This window comes from Chrysemys picta, chromosome 9, assembly GCF_011386835.1.
Source record: "Chrysemys picta bellii isolate R12L10 chromosome 9, ASM1138683v2, whole genome shotgun sequence".
Lineage (NCBI taxonomy): Eukaryota > Metazoa > Chordata > Testudines > Emydidae > Chrysemys > Chrysemys picta.
Window position 1 is genome coordinate 70,666,611 of NC_088799.1, and position 25,125 is coordinate 70,691,735.

The 25,125-nt window shown below is 38.8% G+C and overlaps 1 protein-coding gene across 6 annotated transcripts in view; it reads right to left on the reverse strand.

The window, feature by feature from the left end:
* PCDH11X (protocadherin 11 X-linked) overlaps nt 1–25,125 on the reverse strand; it is a 1,048,566-nt gene that overhangs the window by 267,232 nt on the left and 756,209 nt on the right. For all 6 annotated transcript variants that reach the window (XM_005288308.5, XM_065556488.1, XM_042853322.2 and 3 more), the window contains one exon: nt 17,125–17,323. In XM_005288308.5, coding sequence (XP_005288365.2) covers nt 17,125–17,323 — 199 coding nt within the window. The remainder of the gene's footprint in view (nt 1–17,124; nt 17,324–25,125) is intronic.

Below are 25,125 nucleotides of genomic sequence, written 5' to 3' on the forward strand. Positions count from 1 at the left end.
TTTACAAAATATTAATAAGGAACCAACAGGTGGTGTAGTTCTGATATTTTGATAACTTGTATGGTTCAAAGCTATGGCCTAGATTGTGCCTTTGGCAGACCACTATCAAAGTATAGCCTTGGGAGACATGATGACTCAGACAACTTTCTGAGTTGCAATTCCTTCAGATAGTAATTAATTACTTCCAAAACAACAGCAGGAGCATGTTACCAAATCAAAATATTTTATTACCAAGATGTGGCCAGCTACCTCCTTGACAACTTTATTTATATGATTACTCTCGGGGGAATTCTGCATCACTGTGCATGTGCAGAATTCATGTCCTCCGCCAGATTTCTTTTGCTTCCCTGCAGAAAAATGATTTCAGACAGGGACATAAAGGAAAGACATCTCTCCCCAGCACCACAGGCAGGTTGGTTTGGGTGCCCAGAGCAGCTGGTAGAGACGTAAATCACCACCTGGAGTGGGGTGGGCAGTGGTGCATGTGAGAGAGAGAGAGAGAGAGAGAGAGAGACTGACTCTGTCCCTCTTGCTCGCTATTGCAGCATGCTTGGCGTGGAGGGGCAGGGCTTTGGGGTGTTTCTGAGAAGGTAGGTGTAGGGCAGGCTCTGTCCCCTCAGTCAGAGCAGAATGTAGCAGCCGGCCTGCTTAGTGAATTGTTCCCATTGTCTTTGTGAATTCTCCCAAGAATATAAAAACAGGTGTAAAAGTTTTAAGGCTCCTTTACATTGCCAGAGTGGTGTAAAGGACAGTGTGGCCTTATAAATGCTTATGGTACTTTAGTGATTAGAACTGGTCTAAATTTTTGAACTAAAAAAATTCCCTATGAAAATGTGCTCTATGAACTGTTTGCTACTGCTCTTCCTGGAGATGTTCAGTAGTCAATATAAATTGTGAGTTTGGTTCCCCAGCCCTCATTTGCTCTTCAGTTGTCTATGATGTAATGATGAGCATATAGATGCATATATTTGTTAACTAATAATGAGAAAGAAAGAAAGAAAAGAAAGAAACCTAGCTACATTACTATTAGGCAAGGGGATTTACTCCAATGCTCCCCTCTCCCATTCTTCACCTATTGTGTTGTAGTTTAAATAAAGTACAGAAATAATTGAAACCAGAGTGATTATATTGTGTTATTTTGACAAATAGAATATGCAGAATTTTACAGAATTTTAAAATATTGTGCAAAGAATTTTTAATATTTTGGTGCAGAATTTTTTTGGCACAGAATTCCCCCAGGAATATTATGATATATCTCTTTCCCTTTCCCTGGCTCTCTCTGTCTGGCACAAAAACCTTACAGTGTTATAAGGACTATGATTGGAAAGTGCCTAACACAGGGTAAGCTCTAACAGAAACAAATACTACTTAAATAATCCTGAGGGTGTATCTCACTGCAGCACTGAAGTAAGGGTGGCAATACCATACCATGTCATCCTTACTTCTGCACTGCTACCTTCAGAGCTGGATGGCCCAGGAGTGGCAGCTGCTGAAGGTCCAGCTCTGCAAGCAAGAGCGCAGAAGGGTGTCAATACCATATCATGTATCGGAGGGGTAGCCGTGTTAGTCTGAATCTGTAAAAAGCAACAGAGGGTTCTGTGGCACCTTTAAAACTAACAGAAGTATAGGGAGCATAAGCTTTTGTGGGTAAGAACCTCACTTCTTCATGCCATCTTTACTTCTGTGCTGCTGTTGGCACCAGCGCTGCCTTCAGAGCTGGGCTCACAGCCAGCAGCCACCACTCTCCTCCTGCCCAGCTCTGAAGGACCTAGCTGCAGGGACCTGAGCAAAGTACCTGAGTGGAGCAGGGCTGGGGAAAGGCAGAGGACCTGGGGAGCTCCAGCCTGGAAAGCCCCAGGTTGCAGCCTAGCAGAAGGCCAACGGGTACTGGGGGTTGCAGAGGGCAGCCCAGGGGTAGGCAAAGGCAGCAGGTCCAAACCCAACCTTGCCGGTGATGAGTAGGCTGTTACTGCAGTCTGCCCCAGGGAGCGGGGGCTAAACGATGACTGGCAGTAGCCTTATACTGAGGTGAGGTGGGGATAGTGGGTGGGGTTCCCTGGGGAGGGGAGACCCTGAGAGAAAGGGGTTACTGCCAAGGGGTAGCACCCCAGATAATGGGGCACCAGGTTCGTGAGGGACACGGGGGCCAAGTGACAGTGGGACACCGGCCTGCAGAGGGCGCTCTGCGCTGGAAAGAGCTAATTCCCTAAGATGACGAGCAGGAGGTGCCGCAGCAGTGAGTCTTGCACCTTTACAGGGAACAAGAGCAAACTATCCCGCTCTGTAGGAAAGACAGGAAATATGGCAAGAGAGCACCCTGGCTTAACCAGGAGATTTTTCAATGATCTGAAACTCAAAAGAGTCCTACAAAAAAGAGGAAACTAGGTCAAATTGCAAAGTATGAATATAAACAAACAAACACAAGGATGTAGGGATAAAATTAGAAAGGCCAAGGCACAAAATGAGATAACTAGATAGAGACATGAAGGGTAACAAGAAAACATTCTACAAATACATTACGAGCAAGGAGAAGACCAAGGAGAGGGTAGGCCCGTTACTCAGTAAGGAGGGAAAAACAATACCAGAAAATGTGGAAATGGCAGAAGTATTAAATGACTTTTTTGTTTCAGTTTTCACCAAAATGTTTAGTAGCGATTAGACATCTCACATAGTGAACGCCAGTGAAAATGAGATAGGATCTGAAGTTAAAAAAGAGAAAGAACAAGTTAAAAATTACATAGACAAGTTAGATGTCTTCTAGTTGCATGGGCCTGATAAAATACATCCTAGAATACTCAAGGAGCTGACTGAGGAGATATCTGAGCCATTATCTTCAAAAAGTCATGGAAGACAGGAAAGATTCATGAGGACTGGAAAAGGGCAAATGTAGTGCCAATCTATGAAAAGGGGAATAAGGACAACGTGGAGAATTACAGACCAGTCAGCTTAACTTCAGTACTGGAAAGGTAATGGAGATATAATTAAGCAATCAATTTGCAATCACCTAAAAGGTAATTAAGTGATCTGTATGGATGTCAGGAACAAATTGTGTCAAACCAACCTAATAGCTTTCTTTGATGGGGTAACAAGCCTTGTGGGTGGGGGGAAGCAGTAGATGAGGTATATCTTGATTTTAGTAAGGCTTTTGAAACTGTCTTGCATGAAGGAATGGACTTATATTGAAGCAAGGGAGGTTCAGGTTGGGCATTAGGAAAAGCTTCCTAACTGTGGTGAAGCACTGGAATAAATTGCCTAGGGAGGTTGTGAAATCTCCATCATCGGAGGTTTTTAAGATCAGATTAGATGAGAGCCTGTCAGGAATGGTCTAGATAACACTTGGTCCTGTCATGAGTGCAGGGGATTGGACTAGATGACCTCTAGGTCCCTACCAGTCCTACAATTCTATTTTGATTTGATGATGTGTTGAGTTACACTACAGCATATATGCAAATAGCTGCCAATGTGATTGATCTACTATCCTGGCATAACAGATTTGCTATGATTGCTATATGAAACGAAAGCAAAAGCATGTGAAGTGATGTCCGAAGCCTTGCTGATTAATACAGCACCTGCTATTACTGCACATCAATGTCACTTGCAGTGGAGAATTATTAATGCTTTGTTTATATTCCAAAATAAAGGGCTTCAGTAAGGATCAGGGCCATATGCACTTGGAACTGTACTAAAATAGTCCCTATACCACGAATTTAAAATAAAACACAGCAAATGGGTGTACACAAATAATCATATATATTGTGGGAATGAGGATGGTTAGAACATACATGGTTAGAACTAGCTAATGCACACAATTAGAATTTCACTCGTCATGTCAAAATCACTGAATTTCACAGGATTAGAGTGCAAATTATAAATAAGCACAGGTCCTTCTGTTCACTTCAAAAAGGTTGTTGACTCTCCAAGTTGGTTTGCACCAAGGCCTGAGTACCAAGATTTTGATGAAACACAAATCTAATGAAAGTTTAATTGTGAATATTTCGCACAGTTCTCTCAAGATTAATTCACACAATGGAATTTTCCCTACTCAAAGGGATATTGAATCTGGAGATAAGATCAGGGCACTGCATTAGCCAAATTAATAAGCTGACCTGGTAAGGCAAACCCTATGGTTATTTTGATATGGGACTTGACTCAAGGCCTATTGAAGTCAATGTGATTGATTTTAATTGATTCCTGTTGATTTAAATGGGCATTGGATCAAGTCCATGATGTGTTGGAAATTCACAAAATGCAGATTAGGATAGCAATTTCTCTAGTATAATTTGTTTTTTTTTCCAAAGTAGAGAGGAGAAATAGATTAAAGTAATTCCAAGAGGAAGAGGAATACAAAGATATTTCATTTACCTAGCAATACATAGAAGAAGCTAGAAAAAAGGGCTTTTGAGACAAAATCCATAATTGTTTCTCTTGGTTAGCTCCATATATATCTTTAATCACACCCTATTTCTCTACTTCAGTTACATTCAGTGGGAGGGAAGTCCATCAGAGAGATAAATTAAGAAGTGAAAATGTTAAACCAGAATCACATACTTACTCATACAAGGACAAAAATCACTAGGATTATTGATTAAAAGCACTTTTACTCAGCAAAACACTGCCACTTCCAGCCCATTGTCTTTTGGGAATCTTCAGCATTTAATAAAGATGTAAATTTACAAACTGCAGAATTCTTGTTAAAACACATTGTCTATAGTTATCCATTATTAAATGAATGTCTTGATATGTTTACTAGTTACAGTCAATTCAGTAGATGCAAGTAATTATGAAGTGTCTAACTAAACTGAACGATCAAAAAGTATCACCAGAATTTTGGCATATTGAGGAAATTCTTCCAAATTAAGAAACATTTCAGACCTTACTTCTTCTTCTTTCCTTTTTTTAAGGAAATTAGGGAACTGAATGCTACCAATGACTAATATTTCACCTGGACAGAAGTTACCCTTAGTACTGCTGGTTATTTTGACTTGTGAAAGAATATAAGAGAAACAAGTGGCAAAGACGATATTTTCTTATGCTCAAAGATAAGTGAGAAGCGAGAGTTTAAGATAAAATAAGTAGAAGATAGACAGTAGAAGGTCATAAAATGAATTGCTTCGTGGCTCATAAATAATAGAAACATAAATGTCATATGAACTTTATTTTATGGTGTAGGTGGCCTAATAAAAAATTAGAAGCAAAGAAAGGCTTATTGTGAAGAGAAGGCCACCTATTCTCTGTCACTGAAGGCAGTTATTCAAGCTCAGTGACATTCCAGACCTTGTGACATCAGCTTTCAATTGGTAGCGGTGCCAGGTTCTCAGCTCTTGTCATTTTCAAACAGAATGGACAAGATAAGGGATTGCTTTACTCAGAGTAGCCTGCTTCTCAGTGATAAACCTCTATCTAATCCATACTAGATTTAAGATACCTAAGATACACTCATCTTCAAGGCTGTCACCAGAATGGAACTCTATCAGCGACTTCAACTTTCATACGTTACAGACACACTTTCCATTTTGATCTATGCCCTTTGTGACTTTTCAGGTTATTGCTAGCATCCAGCCCTTGATGCCCTCTCAAACACAGGCTGCCCTGAATTAGATTCCATTTACCCAACCAAAGTCCAATGCCTTTATTTACTGTAAATATGACAGTTAGTCACAGAAAAGGACTTTGAAAATACAGAGAGAAGAAATGTGTTCTCTTCCTACCTCCTCCCCAGACTGCTTGCTAGAGTGATGTATTTTAAAACTTTCATAAACCTCAAACTGAAAAATAGGATTTTCCAAAATCATGTCAGTTTAAGTGATAACATGAATGCATATCACAGAGCATCTGCTACTAAATCACTGTTTATAGCTGCCAAGGCTCATTTATTATACAAACTACTATCAAGTGTGCCGTCTTCTCTCTCAGGTAATGGCAGATTTCTGAACTCTAGGGTGAATCCATTCTTTCTATCTATTTATACACATGATATTTGTATTATTTACATTTCACATTAGGGAATAAAGTGAGCAGGTATTCAGAGACACAAAGTTAATGCCTGAAATGATCTGTCTTATCCCAGTATGCGGTCCAGGAAATGCAGAAGAAAGTAGAGGCATACTTTAGAAGAACAGCAGCAATGTGATAAAATTTTCCAACTGATTTTCTATGAAAAGCAGACTGTGCATCAAGGGGAGTATGTGTGTGTACTTTTATCTTTCCAGAATAATGCAAAATGCATTCAGAATGTTGAGGCATTACTAAACTCTTAATGTCAATAATTAAATGTTTGAAATTTCTTTTAAAAACCCACTCTGATTCTGAATGCTGCTTACGCACACATCTCCAGCTCTTATAAGCCCAGACTTTTCAAAAGTGACTAGTGATTTTGAGTCTCCATTTCGGGGCACCAAATAGAGTCACCTTAGCTTGATTTTCTAGAGTGAAAGGGCTCAGCATTGTTGCAAAATCATGTCCCTTTAATGAGGCTCAGAGTGGGCACTCAAAAACCAGGCACCCAAAATTATACAGTCACTTCTGAAAAGCTTGTCTGTTGCCTCTTAGGTACTTAGAGAAGGGCTTCATATCTGAAGCACACGAGTAGCACTACATGGTAATGAAAGTCAAAACCAAACTTAGTCACAATGCACAGAACTGGATTTGGTTTGGAAAACAAAGGGCCAAACCAGGTTTTAATATTTCAAACTAAAACTATGGTTGTGTTTAATCCATGTCCTATTCATCCAAACCTGTGCAGTTTGAGAAATTATGATTAATTTTTCCAGTTTTCATCATTTTTAAAAGTTATGGCTCTATTCAATCTCAAATATCATGACGGCCTGGTAACCTGCTAGGACTCCGCAAGCCTTCCAGGTTATACTGCCATGCAGGCTCTAGCCTATTTCTTTTGTCACACGAATAGGAAAGGTATTTTAAAGGGGACATGTGGCTGAAAAATGACACTCTGCTGGCTCTGCTCAGAAATCACAAGGAGGTGGTTGACCAAAGGGTGAGGGGAGAATCACAAGTTAGCTCATTCTACCCTACGTTTTAGAACCCCCAACATCCCCAGCTGCCAAATTTTTTCCACGGTCCCTTTTGAAGTTCATCTCACCACGTAGACCCCACTCTAAGAATCAAATCTGAAACTCAGAGGTTTCACAAGGATTTATTTGGTTTTCTTCATCATAGGTTTCTTCAACCCCCCCACCCACACACGTAGTTTAAAATCTCAAAGCAAAACTCAGTCAGAACTGCTGAGTTCCTCCTGGTTTCATATCCAAGTTATGTGTACACACAAATTTCACGTGATTTCAGTTCCAAACTATATGCTGGTGGTGTTCACCCAAAACAGGCCCCGGCTTTCTCAACTATTTGCATTTCTTTCAAAAACAGCTTGAGTTTTCAATTGTAACAAAAACTGAAGCCACAAACTCATTTTGATGGCATCTCATCATTCAGGTTAATTTATTAGGCAGGTAACAGCTCTGTGCCCATGCTGGCCACGCACAGAAAAAGGGGGGTTTAGGTACAGGGTGATACCATTCTTCCAAATCATGTCACACACTGCACAGTTAATAGCTAGGAAAAATGTGTATAAACATCTAAACTTCTTGAATCTAGTTGGTTTGGACATCATACTGACCATGTAAGGATAAGTTGCATTGCAGATTGTGTAATGACCGATCACTTATGTCCTCACCTTACCTATATTTCAAGCTTATCAGTTCAGGGTGTTCCCACATATCTTAAGTAGCCTAAAAACATCTTCAGCTCACAACCTGACACACCTTTGTTTACAGTTTAACATTCAAATCTAGCCATATACATGTTTACCCATGCCCAGCCAGATCTACGACTACAATTTGCAGTTTAGAAAGGAACAGCTAAAATATTTTGAGAATCCAATTTAGCTTTCAGCTGTATAACCCTTACTGCCCTTAAATATGCACAACCAAGATATAAAGTTACATTATTAAACTAGTAACAAAGGATATATGCATTTAAATGAAGATGTTCAACCTACCCTGATTTTGATTTTCACCAATTTCCCACCTTTTAAATCAAATATCCAACTACTGATTACCCTTAGTGTTTCATATATATGATTCATGGCAGCAGTCTCAGCAGGTCATCAAAAAGGTTGGCATTTCTCAAAGTAGTACAGTATTCAGCCTTTACATTCTCCCACCTACGTACAGGCTAATTAGATTAAAGGTAGAAGATCAATCAAACTGTACTAGCTCAGAAAGATTAATTACTTCAGCACTCTGTGAATTAATTATTAGTGTACAGCCATGGGGATAGGCAAACCCCATAGGCAAATATAGTAAAAGGAGAGGGACTCAGACAGACAGATGTGGCAGGCTGGGACATATTTCAGCCTGAGATTTATTATCTTTAAATTACTAATGACAGCATTTCCCCCTTTGTCTCAAATACAGCTCTTTATTAGACCTAAATGCTATGGCAACTCGATAACTTCTCAATAACATAAAGACAAATGTCAATGTTGCATTTCAAAAGTGGTTGTAGAATTAAAAGGGGAGGGAAGAGAGGAATGATTTGTGGAAAAAAATAAAACTACAATCTTTTGGTTGGTTGTTAAATGTTGTTTCACGTCAGTTCTTCATTATCCTGATACTGCATGCCAAATGCTACTCCAACTGTAACGCTGTCACATCTGATGATTCTGAATGTGAAATGAATATTTACAATGAAGCATTTTCTCAAAATCCAGACTTGTCAGGACTTTTTAAAACAGTGTGAATTAGTGATTTGATTACATTGAGGATAATTCCCTTCTCTCTCCATCTAATCTATTCTACCTAGGTATCTGATTTCTCCTCAGATTCGTCTCATATTCAGTCCTTCAACATCAGTTCCCCACCCTACTGATCTGGGGAATTATTTGCACACTCATTTTCTAAGCACTCTGATTTGTGTTCTCTCTCTTCCTATGTTTTACCACACATTGACATGATTGATAAACTGGTAAACTGACTTTCACTGCAATCTAGAAATAATTATCACCACTGCCAAATATGCAACCACTGTAAATCTATGACAATGTAATGGTGGCCAGTGTTTACTACCATGGTACAGTAACAAGGTGGTAATCCAATGGTAAAACAATTATTGTATACTGGTGGGCAAATCTCAAAAGCTGACTCATAAAGCTCAAAGCTAGCAGCTGATAAAGCGTTGCAGGTTAGAGAAAGCTTGAGTTTTTGTGGCCTCTTTAATTTGATGCTTGATCCTCACAGCAAACAGACTTCTCAACTGAGTGTGCCCTCAGACAAACTCCACCCAAGTATCTGTAAGGGGTGACAGTCATGCACTTTACTGTAAAAGACTTTGCATTATTTGGAAGTTGGAGCTTTGTCCAGAGTTACAGTAGTGGAGAACAAAACAGGCTAAATACTTTACACTGGCCAGAAGAATAAAACACAAAGAGGCCAGCTGGTCTCTGGGAAAAATCCACCAAACCAAAAAATCCACCCAAGACCAATTGCTCGGCTCAACAGGATCCTCAAACAAGAATTCATTAACTACAGAAAAAAACTAACAACTAAGTATAGCTACAAAAAGAACAAACTTTGATTGAGAAGAGGTTCCACAGCTGTGGGACCCAGAGGAAAGAGACACACTAAGGGATGGTTGGGGTACAGGCTCTTACATGCTCAGGGATTCTAGGAGACTTCACAATGTTAACCGTTTCCAGTGCTATCAAAAGTTCCATGGCTCACAAGCAGCAACATGAATCTAACCACTGGGGACCTGCAGACAGATGGTCAATTCAGTAATGGTTGGGATTCTGATATTTACGGTATCTACATCTCTTGAGAATCTAGGAAATGAAAGATTTCTGATGCTTCCTGTTTTCACTTTGAGCATGTGTCCTGAGAACAGTCTTACTCACATTAATTTCTACTCCTGCTTCTGATCCAAGTCAGAACTGAGGGCCATGACAATGGCAAATTCTATGGAAAGTTAGACAAACTTTTTTAACCCTGAAAATAAATGTGTATAGTTTGAGAATGAGTTGGTTAATATTTCATTCACATGGATTCATCTTTCCCTAATTACAATGGAATCATCCCCACCTATTCATGACAAAAATTTAAAAAATAATAGGACAATTCTTACTGTCCCCTTATTGCCCATATCTTAGGTCTGATTATATTTTAGGATGAAGAATCTGAAACAGAAACACTCAACCATATTCCTTTGTCCATCAGTAGGGTGAGCAATGACTGATACTTTATCAGTATTTTGGGTGGAGGAGGGGGAATGGAAGATCTTTTCTAAAAAAGAGCACATTCCTGTTGGGATACACCAGAGACTCTCTGTTCAGCAGGGGGGCAATAGACCACCCAACACCATCCACAATCTCTTATCTCAGCATGAGGTCTGCTGTCCAACTGCGAGGATAGTTTTTCTTACAATGTCAAAATGACATATTTCAGCAGCAAGAGTGTTTCTAGGCATCAGACAAGCCAGCATGGGAAGAAATGTGGCCATTTTCTCTTATGGAGAGGCAATTCACATTGATTGTTTCCTTTCAGTTGGAGACTAATAGTTTCTTCTGCAAAACTACATCAGATGGATTATACAATCCTGTCACTAATTATTTTGGTGGGTGCCAGGTAACACTTGCAATAGCTAAGGTTGCAAACCAGTTACCATTATTAATCCCTGTATTCACAAGCTAATTTTATGAAACATTCATCCTTTCAGCTAATATTTTCTGTGGTTGGCGTTCACCCTACTGGTGGGATTTTGGGGGAGGGACTAGTGGTACGGGCGGTATATGAGCAAATCCTTCCTTCAGCTGCTTGTGCGTTAAAGAAGAATGGGGGGAAATACAATTTTCCTACTGTAGAAAAAAAGAAAAATCTAACCAAATTGTTTCGACAAGGCTAAAGAAAAACTGGATGAAGTTTGAAACTTGACACAGAGGTAATTTATACTGAGTTGTAGCACATCTGCTTGCTTAAAGGGATAGCGAAAAGTATAAACAACTGAAAATAAAATAGCTGTTAAGCATGCTCAGAACTTAGCTTATGGTGATCATATGTCCCATTTTGGCCAGGACAGCCCTTTTTTAAGCCATGTCCAGGCCATCCCAACTTTTTTGGTAAAACTGTGCATTTGTCCCATTTGCTCTTGCCAGTTGATCAACAGTTGGCAAAAGCAAACTGGACAAATGCCGTTTTTCCAAAAAAAGTGGTGTGCGACCCGTAGTGGGGTTCAGAGGAACGTGTGGGAAAAGAACAGCAACATCAGCCCCGCTCGAAAGAGCAGCTCAGGCCGGCCCTGTGCAGAGGGGATTGGACCGGCCCTGAGGGGGGAAGGGGAGGCTTGAGCCAGCCCCACATAGGTGGGAGGCAGGGACAGCTCAAGCCATCTGTGCAGGGGCAATAGGCGGACTTCGGGCCAGCCATGGGGTGTCCCATTTTCCCTTTGGGAAAATATGGTCACAATAACTTAGCTGCTAAAATTCACAGCTGTGCCTAACACATATCTTCTCCCACAACTCCCTCTCTGATGTCACTGCTTATTTCCCCTAACTGACATGACCAGAGCAGAGAGAGGAGCTGCTAGCACAATTTGCCTAAGGAACATTGTTACTGTCTTCTAAGAGCTGCCTGCACAGGCAATCCTTTTCTTGTTGTCTTCTGCTTCATGAGTTTGTTTGTTGCTCTTTTTAAACAAAAGAAATTAAATAGAAAAGACTGTATTAATATGCAGGTGAGCTTTCATGATTAAAATCAGAGGAAAAGCAAAAGAAAGGGTTTCAGAAGCAACACTAACTCAGCTGTGTTACACCTACCTTCTGGAAGAATTTTCTAGTTAAACACACACAGCATAATAGGAGCAGGAGTTCGTAGCAATCTACTTTTAGGGTTACTAACACTTTCCATTATAAAAGATCCTTGCTTTAACACCTTCCACTGTTTGCAGCAGGCTTTTGAAATTCAGCAGGTAGAAAGCTTTGAAGCTAACGTGCCATGAAATTTAGCTGAGTTACAAACTGCTAAAAATCACCATATTTCCCTTCTCTTGCTAGTGTTCCTCTGGAAATTTTAATCAGCAGTATCAAAATAGCATAGCATTTTAAAGAGTCGGGCCCAGACCCATGTCATAGCCAAAAGAGCAGCAGCATCATCACAACAGTACTAGGTTGTTGCCAGAACAGCTGTAGCAGAAGGGTGAGGGAGCCAGGGTGGGCTTTCCTGCCCATGACCTGGTACACAGCCCCAGCATCCCAACCTCACCTCTGGGGGCATGATAAGTAAGTTAACTTTGTCATTTCCTGACTTTAAGTGTGAGTTCTTAACATTGCATTAACATGGTTTCCTTCATTTAATCGATTTAAAATCAAATTTGTTCTCTTTAAATATATTACATTTCTTCCTTACAATTAGATTCACAACTAAAGACATGTTTCTGCTGAACTGATGTGGGAGTCAAAAAGGGAAAGAATTTTATTTTCTGAACAGCTTACTATTTTAGGTAATTTATTACCAGAAAAAGCAACAGATTGAGCATGCAATATATTTAAATGAAAACTGAAAAAGAAGCTGCATAAGTTAGTTTTGTTGCTTAAGGATAACATTAACTTCCTCTAACAGTTTACATGCCTGTTTACACTGCTATTGACTAACACAACAGAGTTTATTGGCATCTGCTCTGCATTCCGATGCATTATACAGCACCTGTACTGTATGTTTCTCCAGAGCTCCTTCTTGAGTGAAAAATTATACCAACAAAATCCAAAGAGCTTTAACTAACACTTCTCCAATTTTTAAAAATATATATCTAACTATTTTTAAAAGGACACTGAAAAGGTGTTTTTCTCAACATTTTATTCTTATATCACTTCCCTCCTTCCCCCCTGCCAAGAAATCTGAAACCAAAAACAATTTCTTACCAATATTTGTTTTCTTCGATCACATGCTCATACTAGTTTAATTACTTTAGGGTTCCTCATAACTCGTGTGCTGGTGGCATTGTTTTCTTAGGGGGGGAAAGGGAGAAAAAAAGAAAAACAAAACACTCCCTCTAATTTTGAGGGGTGAGTTGGGGAGTTTCGCATCTCCAATATTTTCCAGATATAGTTACTCTTAAGAGGATCTTTTGTTTCTTTCAGTGATTTGCAACAGTCATTTTGTTGTAGCTAGTAAGTTTGGTATTAATATTGTTTCAATTTATATTGTTGATATTTCGGAAGAAAGCCCAATATTAGGACCAATGGATCAATTGATAAATTATAATTGGTAATGTCTTTCAGTGCTTATTTGTTTTAAAAGTTTCCATTTTAGGACAGGGCTTCCAAATATTAAGGTAACCCTCATGCCCATGTTGTTTAATAGTTATCTTTCTATAGGAGAATAAATTATTATTTAAGAATAAATTTCTTAAAACGAAAAGCTCCGAAGAGCAATACTTAGGAGAAGCAAGAGTAAGCAAATGCTTGTGGGTATAACCCTGTTTGATGGGACATTTGTCACCTTTGATAGGACTCTTAATAAGTTCTGGGTCAGTTCTAGCTGAGTAGTTTTATTAAAGGCTTTTCACATTCACTTGCTCTGCAAGTCCGGGTAAAACTGCATTCAGGCAATTTGAAGATTATCCTGAAGCCCAATATTCAGATCAATGTTTCAGATTAAGAAAGTTCCAATACTATAGAGAGGTCTTGAGAAGGAATAACAGCCATGCTCCTCATTTTATAGTAGTCTAAGCCACTTGCGCTTCATTTTACTTCATATTCTTATTTTTTACATTAGCCGTATGTCTGTTCCTGAAACAAACTGAGCTGAGATTGCTTCAACTTCATCAGGCCATTCTGAATTAGACCAAAAATTAAACTTGTTTGGTGGAGGAAATCAGCATTTCCACATGATGGCTTTCGAGCGTGGAAGGAGAAACTAAAGCTAAATGCCCAGATATTAAACAAGAAATATCTTGCAAAACTTTATGTACATGTGACAAATTTAGCCAACAAAGTACTAAATTCTTGGACAGCAAGTTTAACATATTAATTGGTCAACAAGGTATTTCTGCTCCTCCCAACTCCACTGTGTACAAGTTAACTTACAGCAATGAGCAATTTCAATGAAAAATATGCCAACATTTTTCCCACAACGGTACTGTACTTTGATATTTTCTGTTGTGTAAATGCAGAGGGGTCAGACCTGTTTAAATGTAGTTGTATTGCTTGCCGCTAGGTACTTGCATCAGATACATGCCATAACAGTAATAGTTAGAAGATCCACAAGCAGCTGTGATCTTCAGATCAAAGGGGTGATGCCACACTGCATCTATTGTATATGGTAGTTAGGTTATCAAAAAAGGATAAAAGTTAGAGGAGAACACATCTTCACACTACAGAAACACTAATTTTTCTTGGTATCAAGTTTAAAACCGAGCTGTCAGATAATTAGTCATTTCTGAAACAGGTGACTAAACTTTCTGCAAATTTCACACTCAAAAAGACATCAGGTGTCTGCTCAGTCTCTGCATAGTGAGATGTGTCAATGGCATTCAGTTGTCAGTGTGGATATTATTAGACTCAAACTGACATTTCAGAGGCTTCCTAAGTGATCCATTTTTCTTTTGATCTAAAGCTGTAGAAATTGGGTTCAAAAAAGAGCAACAGCTCCAAACCTGAGCCTCATTTTAAGTGGCAAAAGCAGCATCAGTTCACTTTTGCCTAATGTAGTGATTTCTCTTGCATCAATTTTACTCTGATGTCCTTTGCAGTCAAGTCAAGGCTAAGAGTGCACCATACATACCTATCTTCTGCGTCTAATACTTACTTTGGTGAAGTATGGGTAAATAACAGATTTGAGTGAATAGTAAAAGAAAAAACATGAATATTCATTCAAATTTGAAAATTATTGTTTTTGATTGTATGCAACCCCCTTTGTGGTTATGTTCTGTGAAAAGCTGAACTTTTTTAGATTGAATACAAATAAAAGTGAATTCCAAACTCAAATAATTTAAGGACATCCAAACAAGGAATATTTCAGCATTGTTTCGAAAACCATGTAAACCTATACAAACAAGCCAACACATTTGCTGAACACTTCAGCTACTGAAGATGCCCAGTGAATTGTTCATGAGCCATTCATAAAAGACATCATATTTTGTGAAGAAATTCACAAATATTAAAACAAAAGAATTTTATATTTCTGTGAACAGCTCACAAATATTTTGCCAATACCAAAACATCTCAACTTTCAAGGGTAAATTGTTCATTACACTTTTTAATTCAGTTGTACTAAACAAGTCTGTGAAATGCCATATACAACTAATACGATATCACCTTGTAACATAATTAACAGCTCCAACGACATTGTTAGGATAAACTCATTTTCTTTCCATTGTTAAGTTAGATTAAAATTTCATCATCACTCCCTTCTAACTCTGTTGGAGGCATTAGGATCTTCAGTTGTTCTGTGAAATGGAAGTGTGTGTGTTTCCTTCTTTCGACCCTATCTAGAGATGAATTTGACATTGTTACAGTGAGGATTTGAGAAGTTTGTCAATGTCAAACTTATGAATTCTGTGTGTTTATGCCCATAAGGCTGTCTTTTGCTGTATATTTTCATCATACCTTTTGTGCTAAGAAGAAGGAGAATGGCACTTGGTTGCCTACCCCTAAAAGTGCTGGTCATTAAGGACCAACAACAATTGAATAACTTGGTCCTAAAACAAGTGGATGGTTACAACCTAGATAAAACCAGTTTTCTCCAGCTTATCTGCGGAGGAGTGGAAAATGAAAAAACAAACACACACAAAAACAGGAGACAGATCACAGAAATCAGGTGTTAGGCTGGCTTTTAAAAAAACAAAGGCATGCTTTTTGAGCTAGAGAGAACTGTCTGACTTCCAGACCAACAGAAGTTGAAGGGAGTTTGCTACAGGAGTCAGAGAGTACAATCCATGACCGAGACGAGAAGACTGAGTCCCAAGGAGTGAGGATCAGGGACTCCTGAAAGATACAGATAAACACCCAAGGGGCTCTCAGACTGGTGAGGACATTGGAGGGAGGGATTTGAGAGCAGGTTTTGTTGTTTTTTGCATGGATCTGTAAATCTGTATGCTTTCTGCATGTTTGTTTAAGAAGTTACTTTGCACAGCCTCTAAGTGCCTGGCTTCAACTGGCATGTGCCTCTGAATGGGTTAAATGGTAAACCAGACTACCTTTGGTGGAGCTTGGGGAAGGGTGCATTTAAGCTGTTGAGGAGACTTGTGGGGTTCAGTAGTGCTCTTGGGGCCTAGGATAGCTGGACTGTGGGGTACGACTTTGGAGAAGGGGTACCATCAGGGAGTCTGTATGTCAGGAATGAGCCTAAAGGCCAGAGACAGTGTCTGGAGCCTGGCTAGACCCAGGGGAGATGAAAAGCACATGAATCTGGTGTTTGTCCAACAAGGGAGAGCTCATCATGCTGAATGACAGTTACAAAGGAGCCTCTTGTTCTACTTGTTCTAAATCAAATACACTGTTGTAAGTTGGCCCTGAGTACACCTTGACATGTCAGCTTTGCCTACTCACTTTCCAATGGCAACAACCTCCAGTGCCACTTGTATAATTAAGCAATATGACACAACAAGCAATGCCTTTCTGGGTGATTACCTCACACCACAGTTGCCCTCACAGGCACTAAACTGAGGACCTTTAATTTCTGAAGAACGGCAGTGATTTCACAGACCTGCATGTTGCCCAGAAGGCTCTGCTGCTATTATAGAATGCAAAGTAGGGAAAAGTACGGAAGGGGAAAATGTTAAAAGCCATACAGTTCTTGTGGAGCATCGATGTGAATAAAAAAGGCAGCAGTGACAACCAACCAGAAAGCACCACTTCTCTCTAGTATGCCAAAACCATAACAAACCCCAGCTAATAAAGATGCAAACCAGCTACAACACCTACAGAGCATTTCAACACAAAATAGTCAAAAATACTTGCTTTGAACTTTATCATTTTTGTCTTTAAAATGTAGAGGTTAGCAACCAAAATAGTATTTTCCCATCTTAATTTAGCATTAAACTTTAATTAGTGGCTTTAAATTAGCCCACTTGTGACTTATTAACATTTAAGGACAAATATTCCTAGAGAGCATCACTTACTGGACTCCGGGTCCGAATTGCCATCTCCTTCTGTCCGACTGTTGGGCGAAGCCTGTTCATAGTACTCCTCTTGGGGGAAACCAAGGGGCAGAGGATGCGATGTGCTAGCACTGCTGCTGGGTTCATGGTCTCCAAGCCCACTGTCACTGCAGCTTTCCTGGGAGCCGTCTGGTAGGTGAAACGTGACACGGCGTTGCGACTGCAAGGAAAGAAAGAAAATTATATGGTTTCAACTACAAACTGAGTAATTGCTTAATGCATCCAATGTAGGAAATATATTATTTCAGCTATCTTGTGAGGACACATTAACATTATCTACAGATGTGCACAATTTCAGGCTTTCGTGAACAGGCAGCTCTGCTTTCAAACCTGCTTCATCTGACAGCAGAGCTTTTCCTATTTTTTAAAACTGTAAACCTCGATGCAAAATGAAAGACGTCTCATGCTAAAGAGATTCTGTCAACCTTCACAGGCCTTTGAAGCCTTCCATAAATCGACTTGGAGATTTCAATCACCATTTGAGATTGAATTTATTTCTCTGCTCATTTCTCTAGTTTTCAAAATATATTCATTATAAGCTACTCCCCTACTTTAAGGCCAGAGAATGTGAAACATTTCTAACTGATGTGGTTGATTCTTTCAGAATCCCAGTAATAACATAACAACAATAAATCTTACAATAAAATAAATCTTTAAAATAAATCTTTAAAAAAATCTATCTAAACAAATGAAGTAAAAGTAGTCCCCAGACTTTCCCCTCCAAAAATTGTAGGGACATAAGGTTTTGTTTTGATTTCTTCCATAATGCAAAGAGCTCTGGGGCCAGTTTTTTAAAAGTATTCAGGTGCCTAATGGGATTTTTCAAAAGCATTTAGGCACCTAACACTTAGGTGCCAGCTGCCTACCTAGGGCTTTTGAAAATTCCAGTAGGTGCCTAAATACCTTTAAAAAATCTGGCCATTTATCTTCATACTAAGGTTGATATTTGGAAATGAAATCGGTGGGAAAGCAAAAGAGTCGTAGCAAGATGACTGGTTTGAGGCAAAGAATTTGGTGCACCAAAAGTCTAAAGTAACACACCTGGGGTAAAATTTCCCCAAGTGTCTAAGTGATTAAGGAGCCCAAGTCCTATTTTCAAAAGTGACTTAGGCACTTAGGAGCCTGTCTCACTGGAAGTCAATGTTCTTAAGTAAAAAAAAATCTTCAGCCCTCATGGTTGTGGCTTGAAAACATGAACCTTAAAGGTCCAAGAAAGAGAAGGCACATAAAATATCCCCAAATTAGTATTTTTAATATTTCATGATTTTTATGCCATTCACGTGATTTGGGGAGGGGAATACAATTCCTAAATGCTTGGGAACAGCAATGCTACAGGTTCAATTTTTTGGGTGAATAGTCATAAAAAGTTGGTGTATGCATTGTTAATCAAATACATTACATGTAGCTACAGATCACTAGACATTTATTTTAAAGGCCTGATGAAGACTGTTGTAAACTGAGACATTTCTCTGGAAAAATAGATTTGGCTATTTTTTAACCTCTTTTGTTTCTGAGAAATTAGTACACTTGTTCAGACATTGCTGGAGTATATTATGATATTGTCAAGTCTCTGAAATTTTGTGGTTTCATATTCAATTTAACATCCCATGAAAATAATTTTAACAGACTGAGTACTTACAGACATTAACAAACATTAACAAGTAGAAAAATTCTCATCACATGTTTTGTTGACTTAAGACAAACACTGTGCCTTAGGTCCAGTATTAATTTTGCATAGACCTTGGTGTGTGCTGGAGTAATGCTTTGGTCACTCAGTTGCTTTTACTACACTTCTCAAGCAATCTGGGCACTGCCTGGTGGCCAAAATTAAACCTGTTAATGCCCATTGGAGCTAACCAAAAAGTGTAACTTTGGGCCTTTGCTTCATTCTATCAATATAGATGGGGAAGGGAGAAGAAAGGCCTTACTGACATAAGAGAGAGAGACATGAAATGAAGGAAGGCAGCGGCTGGGAGTGGAATGACTTACTACTCAGAAAGTCAAAAGCAACAGAGGGTCCTGTGGCACCTTTGAGACTAACAGAAGTATTGGGAGCATAAGCTTTCGTGGGTAAGAACCTCACTTCTATAGACTAACACGGCTACCCCTCTGATACTCAGAAAGTGTGAGAGTTCAGAAGAACACACCCTTTATTTAACTAAATCCTCAGCACAGGCCCCTGCCAGGACAACAAAATCTATGATGTAACTTGCATCGTCAGTTATTTCTACCCTGTTGTAGCAGTTATTTCTGCTGACGAGGGCCAGGATGTAATTGTCTGCTTTAGATTTCAAAGAGATGCAGTTCAAATAAAGATCAGACTGTACCAACCCTTTGTGTTACAGACACAAAATATGATTGGCCAAAATCTATCCTCATATACATCGATGCAAACTTACTAATATTTCCCAGAATTCCTTTTATGTCAATGTTTACACTGGCATAAAATATATAGTAATCTCAGACCTATTAGATGGCAACTATTGACAAATGCCAACTTTTTAATGGTAGCCACTGACTACATCAGGAACATTTCGCAGAATGTTCTGGGTCAGAAAGACATCACAGTATTGCTGTTACAGCATCTTATAAAACAGAAGGACTTATGTCCTCCATCGACCATTCATATTAAGGCTGTGATAAAAGTAGCATGAATCAAACTAGATAACATCCCCTCATGTCTTTAGAGGTGCTGGTGACATCATAATCCAAGAAAGGAAAATCATAATCCACAAGAGCAAAATTATTCTGCTTTGTGGAACAAGACTTCCACTCATGGACTTATAAAATTAATGTATTGGCTCAGAGGGCTACAGTATCATTTTTGGTTACAAGTGACTCTCGTCTCCGGAGCTATCATTTCCATTATTCTCCTCAATGGAAAGGTATAACTCAAATTGATGTTAATTGGATTTACATTTAGCACATAATTCCCTTTAAATCTCACCCTCTGCTCTCCTCACCTTCTATCCCTAGACTCTTCTTCCATTTGGTTTTTGCTCCTTCCCCTCATCCTTCTTTATGTGCCTCCACCCCTGAGCATAACATTCTGAAGTCTAAAAATCCTTACATTTTAGAGCTACATGGAAGTTATTTTGAAAACCTCCAATATCACTTTCTTATGATATCAAGTACTGAACATCACAATGGATGTAAACATATACGTTTTAATAAAACAATTGTAAGCCTCCATGTAGAATGTAATGTACCACACTGAAACAAAAATGTGACTGTAAAGAAATGAAGTTTTCTTAGCAAACTTGTGCACACTGCATCAGTTTTATGCCCAAATCACATCTTTGTTCAACAACATTCAGATTTTTCCCCAAAATAAGCATAACACTGTGGTTTGGATCATCTTCTTTACAGATAAATATCATGAGGATCCCATTGCAGAGGTCTTGCACTAGAGACGGTGGGGTCTCGCCCCAGCAGAAAAAGCTGCTAAAATTTCACAGATTATGTAGATCCACAAGAGGCCAGACCTATCTATACAGATGTTCTATGTCTCTGTACTGGTATGGCACTCAGTGCAGCCCTCTAAAAGCTATCTGGGACTCAACCTGACTGTAGCTGTCTGCAGGACTCCTGGAAAGAGATGCTGTGGAATGTTTTGCATGAATGGATGGGGAATAATGTGTACTTTCACCCGAAACTACCACATTCCTGTCCAGTCTCTGATCCCTTCCCCAGTACAAACCCACAGAACTACCCACAAATGGCCCCCACAAGGCCCAGAGGAAGGGATGGTTCCACAGAGATGACTGATGTCTACTGGCCCAGATGACACAGTGCTTAAAATATCCGTGGCTTCTTGAAATCTAATCTATACTACTGCACTCACCGTTGCTTCAACTGGTGAAGCTGAATAATAGGAGCAAACGGTGAGGAATTTACTGCAAAAAAAAAAAAAAGTCTAACTGCCTTATGCCCTGTGATAATCAAAAATGTGTGCACAATTATGCATGTAATCCGCATATATAAAAAGATAGTAACTGCACAGAACAATTAGACATTCAACTGCATGCATAAATATGTAAAAATAAGGCCCTTACAGGATATTAATAATAAAAAGCATAGTAACACTAATTAAGATACATTTAATACATAATGGCTATGACTCATCAATAGTAACACTAATTAAGATACATTTAATACATAATGGCTATGACTCACCATATTCCAGTGCATAAACTATTTGCCAGGTGCAGACACAAAAGAAACTACCCCCTGGAATATTACTGTAGAACTAGGTATATTCAAATGGTGTTACTCCTCCTTTGTAATGTGCTGTTGGGCACTGTCTGACAAGGTACTAGACCATAGCAGATGGACCTCTAGTCTGCTGTACAGCAAAAGCTACTATAGTATAGTCTTCAAATTATGTTATTCCAAGTTGCTCCCAAATTCAGGTTTTTCAAAATTAACTTTTTACAACACCTGAAACCAATCAAAATTTTGCCATTTTTTAAAAAACATAAGAAAGGTTTTTTTAAACAAATGTCTATTCCTCTTCAGTGTTTGCAGCTCAACAACACTGTGTTAGTGCATTAGAACCTGAAAGACAAACTCACCAGAACTTATTTTTATTGTCCAAGATGAGAGGAATGAAAACAAATGGAGCCTGTCAAACTAATTTGATATATTTTTGATGAGATTACAAGTTTGGTTGATAAAGGTAATAATGTTGATGTAATGTACTTAGACTTCTATAAGGTGTTTGACTTGGTACCATATGACATTTTGATTAAAAAACTAAAATGATATCAAATTAATGTGGCGCACATTAAATGGCTAGGTCTCAAAATGTAATTGTAAATGGGGATTCATCATCGACCGGATGTGTTTCCAGTGGGGTCCTGCAGTGATCTGTTCTTGCCCCTACACTGCTTAATATTTTTATCAATTACTTCAAATAAAATATAAAATCATTACTGATTAAGTTTGCAGATGACACAATAAATGTGGGAGTGGTCAATAATGAAGAGGACAGGTCACTGATTCACAGCACTCTGGATTGCTTGGTAAGTTGGGTGCAAGCAAACAATGTGTGTTTTAATAGGGCTAAATGTAAATATACATATCTAGGAACAAAGAATGTAGGTCATACTTACAGGATGGGGGGACTCTATACGGGGAAGCAGTGACACTAAAAAAGATTCAGGGTGGGGATGTTAATCAGCTGAACATGAGCTCCAAGTGTGATGCTGCTGCCAAAAGAGCTGATGCAATCCTGGGAGGCATGAACAGGGGAATCTCAAGTAGGAGTAGAGATGTTATTTTACATCCATATTTGGCACTGGTGCGACTGTTGCTGGAATATTGTGGCCAGTCCTGGTGCCCACAGTTCAAGACAGATGCTGATAAATTGGAGAGGGTTCAGAGAAGAGTCATGAGAATGATTGAAGGAGAGGAAACATGCCTTACATTGACAGACTCAAAGAACTCAATCTATTTAGCTTAACAAAGAGAAAATTAATAAGGGGTGACTTCATTACAGTTTATAAGTATTGTGACAGACCCAGACCAGTGGGATACAGGAGTCTGGTAGAGGGCAAATATATTGGTCACTGGATGAGTAGTTTTCTGTTCCCTGAGTGACCAGAGCAGGGGCTGCACTAGAGTAATCAGGAACCTGCTAGAACCAGTTAAGGCAGGCAGGCTAATTAGGACACCTGGAGCCAATTAAGAAGACGCTTCTAGAATCAATTAAGGCAGGCTAATCAGGGCACCTGGGTTTAAAAAAGGAGCTCACTTTAAAAAGGAGTTTGTGGTGTGAGTGTGAGGAGCTGGGAGCAAGAGGCACAAGGAGCTGAGAGGGTGTGCTGCTGCTGGAGGACTGAGGAGTACAAGCGTTATCAGACACCAGGAGGAAGGTCCTGTGGTGAGAATAAGGAAGGTGTTTGGAGGAGGCCATGGGGAAGTAGCCCAGGGAGTTGTGGCTGTCATGCAGCTGTTACAAGAGGCACTATAGACAGCTGCAGTCCACAGGATCCTGGGCTGGAACCCGGAATAGAGTCCAGAGGGGAAGGTCTCTGGGCTGTTCCCCAACCCACATGGTGAATCTCTGAGGCAAGAAAATCTGCCAATAAGCGCAGGACCCACCAAGATAGAGGAGGAACTTTGTCACAGTATCCATATTTAATGGAACAAATATTTAATAATGGGCTCTTCAGTCTAGCAGAGAAAGGTATAACACGATCCAATGGCTGGAAAATAAAGCTAGACAACTTCAGAGTAGAAATGAGTAATTTTGTAACAGTCAGAGTAAGTAACCATTGGAACAATTTACTAAGTGTCATGGTGGACTCTCCATCACTGACATTTTTAAATCATGATTAGAGGTTTTTTCTGAAAGAGCTAATATAGGAATTATTTTAGGGAAATTCTGTGTTATACAAGAGGTCAGACTAAATGAAAATAATAGTTCATTCTGGCATTGGAATCTATGAATCAAATAAACAAATTGGGAAAAGTAAATTAGTTTTTAAATATTATTTCAGTTAACATAAATTAAGATTTTATTAGTAAGAGACAAAAATATCTGCCTTAAAAGTATATAGGGCCTGATGTTTAGCTGGTATAAATCACCACAGCACTACTGAAGTCAATGGAGTTACCCCAATTTACACCAGGTAAGGATCTGACTCATAATCTTTCATTTGAAAATGTCCTTGCAAAGTTTGACACTCTTGATAATACAATCTGATAACAAAGCAGTTACCTCTAGAGCAATTTATCAACATGAGAGAAGAAAAGTACATTTTTTTTTTCCAAGTAACAGTGCTGCCATTTTCTTAATTCATGCAGAAACCACAACAACAATCTGGAACAAGTCATACTAATAAAATTTTGCCAAAAGCAGCGACTTATCTTCTGTCACATTTATTTTGGAAATTTCCTCCTTGAGGCATTTCAATTTCAATTTATAAGATTACAAAATATCCTCAGACTCCAGCTGTTTTTCTATTTATCTCCAAAGGGAGTGTATATAGATAGTAACAGAATAACAAGGATTATGGCCTGTTTTATTCATTTGATTACAAGTTACCACATTTTAAAAAGAAAGAAAAAAAGAAAGAACAAAATCTTGTATTTTTATTGGCTTTACAGAATATTAACATAGGATTAGAACCTTAAAGGAACTTGAGCTACAAACCATAGCTTTCCTCTCAGCTCCTTTTCAGTGTAAAGAAAGACGTGCAACATTTTTGAGTTCAAATTCATTAATTTGACATATTTAGTGCTATTAAATTTGTTCTTCAGTGAAATTAAAAGAGAATGAATGTTGCTTCCAGAGATGCTATGAGCACAATCAGAATTTTTGTCAGAGGTGTCATCTGGCAGCTAAGAAAAGGCTGCATTTTGTAAAGCAGCCTGTCTCTGGCGGGATCAAACTGAATTACAAAAAGAAACCAAACCAAAAACCAAAAACAAACAAAACTCTTACCCTCATTATTCCAAGCTATATGAAGACTGATCAAAGCCTCAAACTACACAGAGTTCATTGTTTCATGACAATAATTAGACTGTGGCAGTGGGACCAATAAAAGACGAGTCTAAGTAAATAGCTTTAGATACATGGGAGGGATGATTCCTGGAATTATACACCAGGGGTTTGTTAATTTATAATCAAAAAATGAAAAAAGAAAAATAGAAAAATAGAAAAAAAGCCGATATCAACTGACTAGCATTAAACTATTAACCTTGTTATCTTCATTCATTGAAGCAAATTAATATCAGTATAAAATAAGAGTTGTAGAAAAAAATGTTTACATTACTATTTTAGTTTATGTTGGATTCATTATATTTCTTAGTTGAAAATTATGATTTAAGCCAGCACTTATTCAAATACCCACTCTAAGATACTATGAAAACAGAACAAAAGGTTATTTCCATCTTTTCCTCCAATGTTCAGAGCCCAGTGGACAAATGAGTCAACATTTTTTTTTGTCTTTTTCT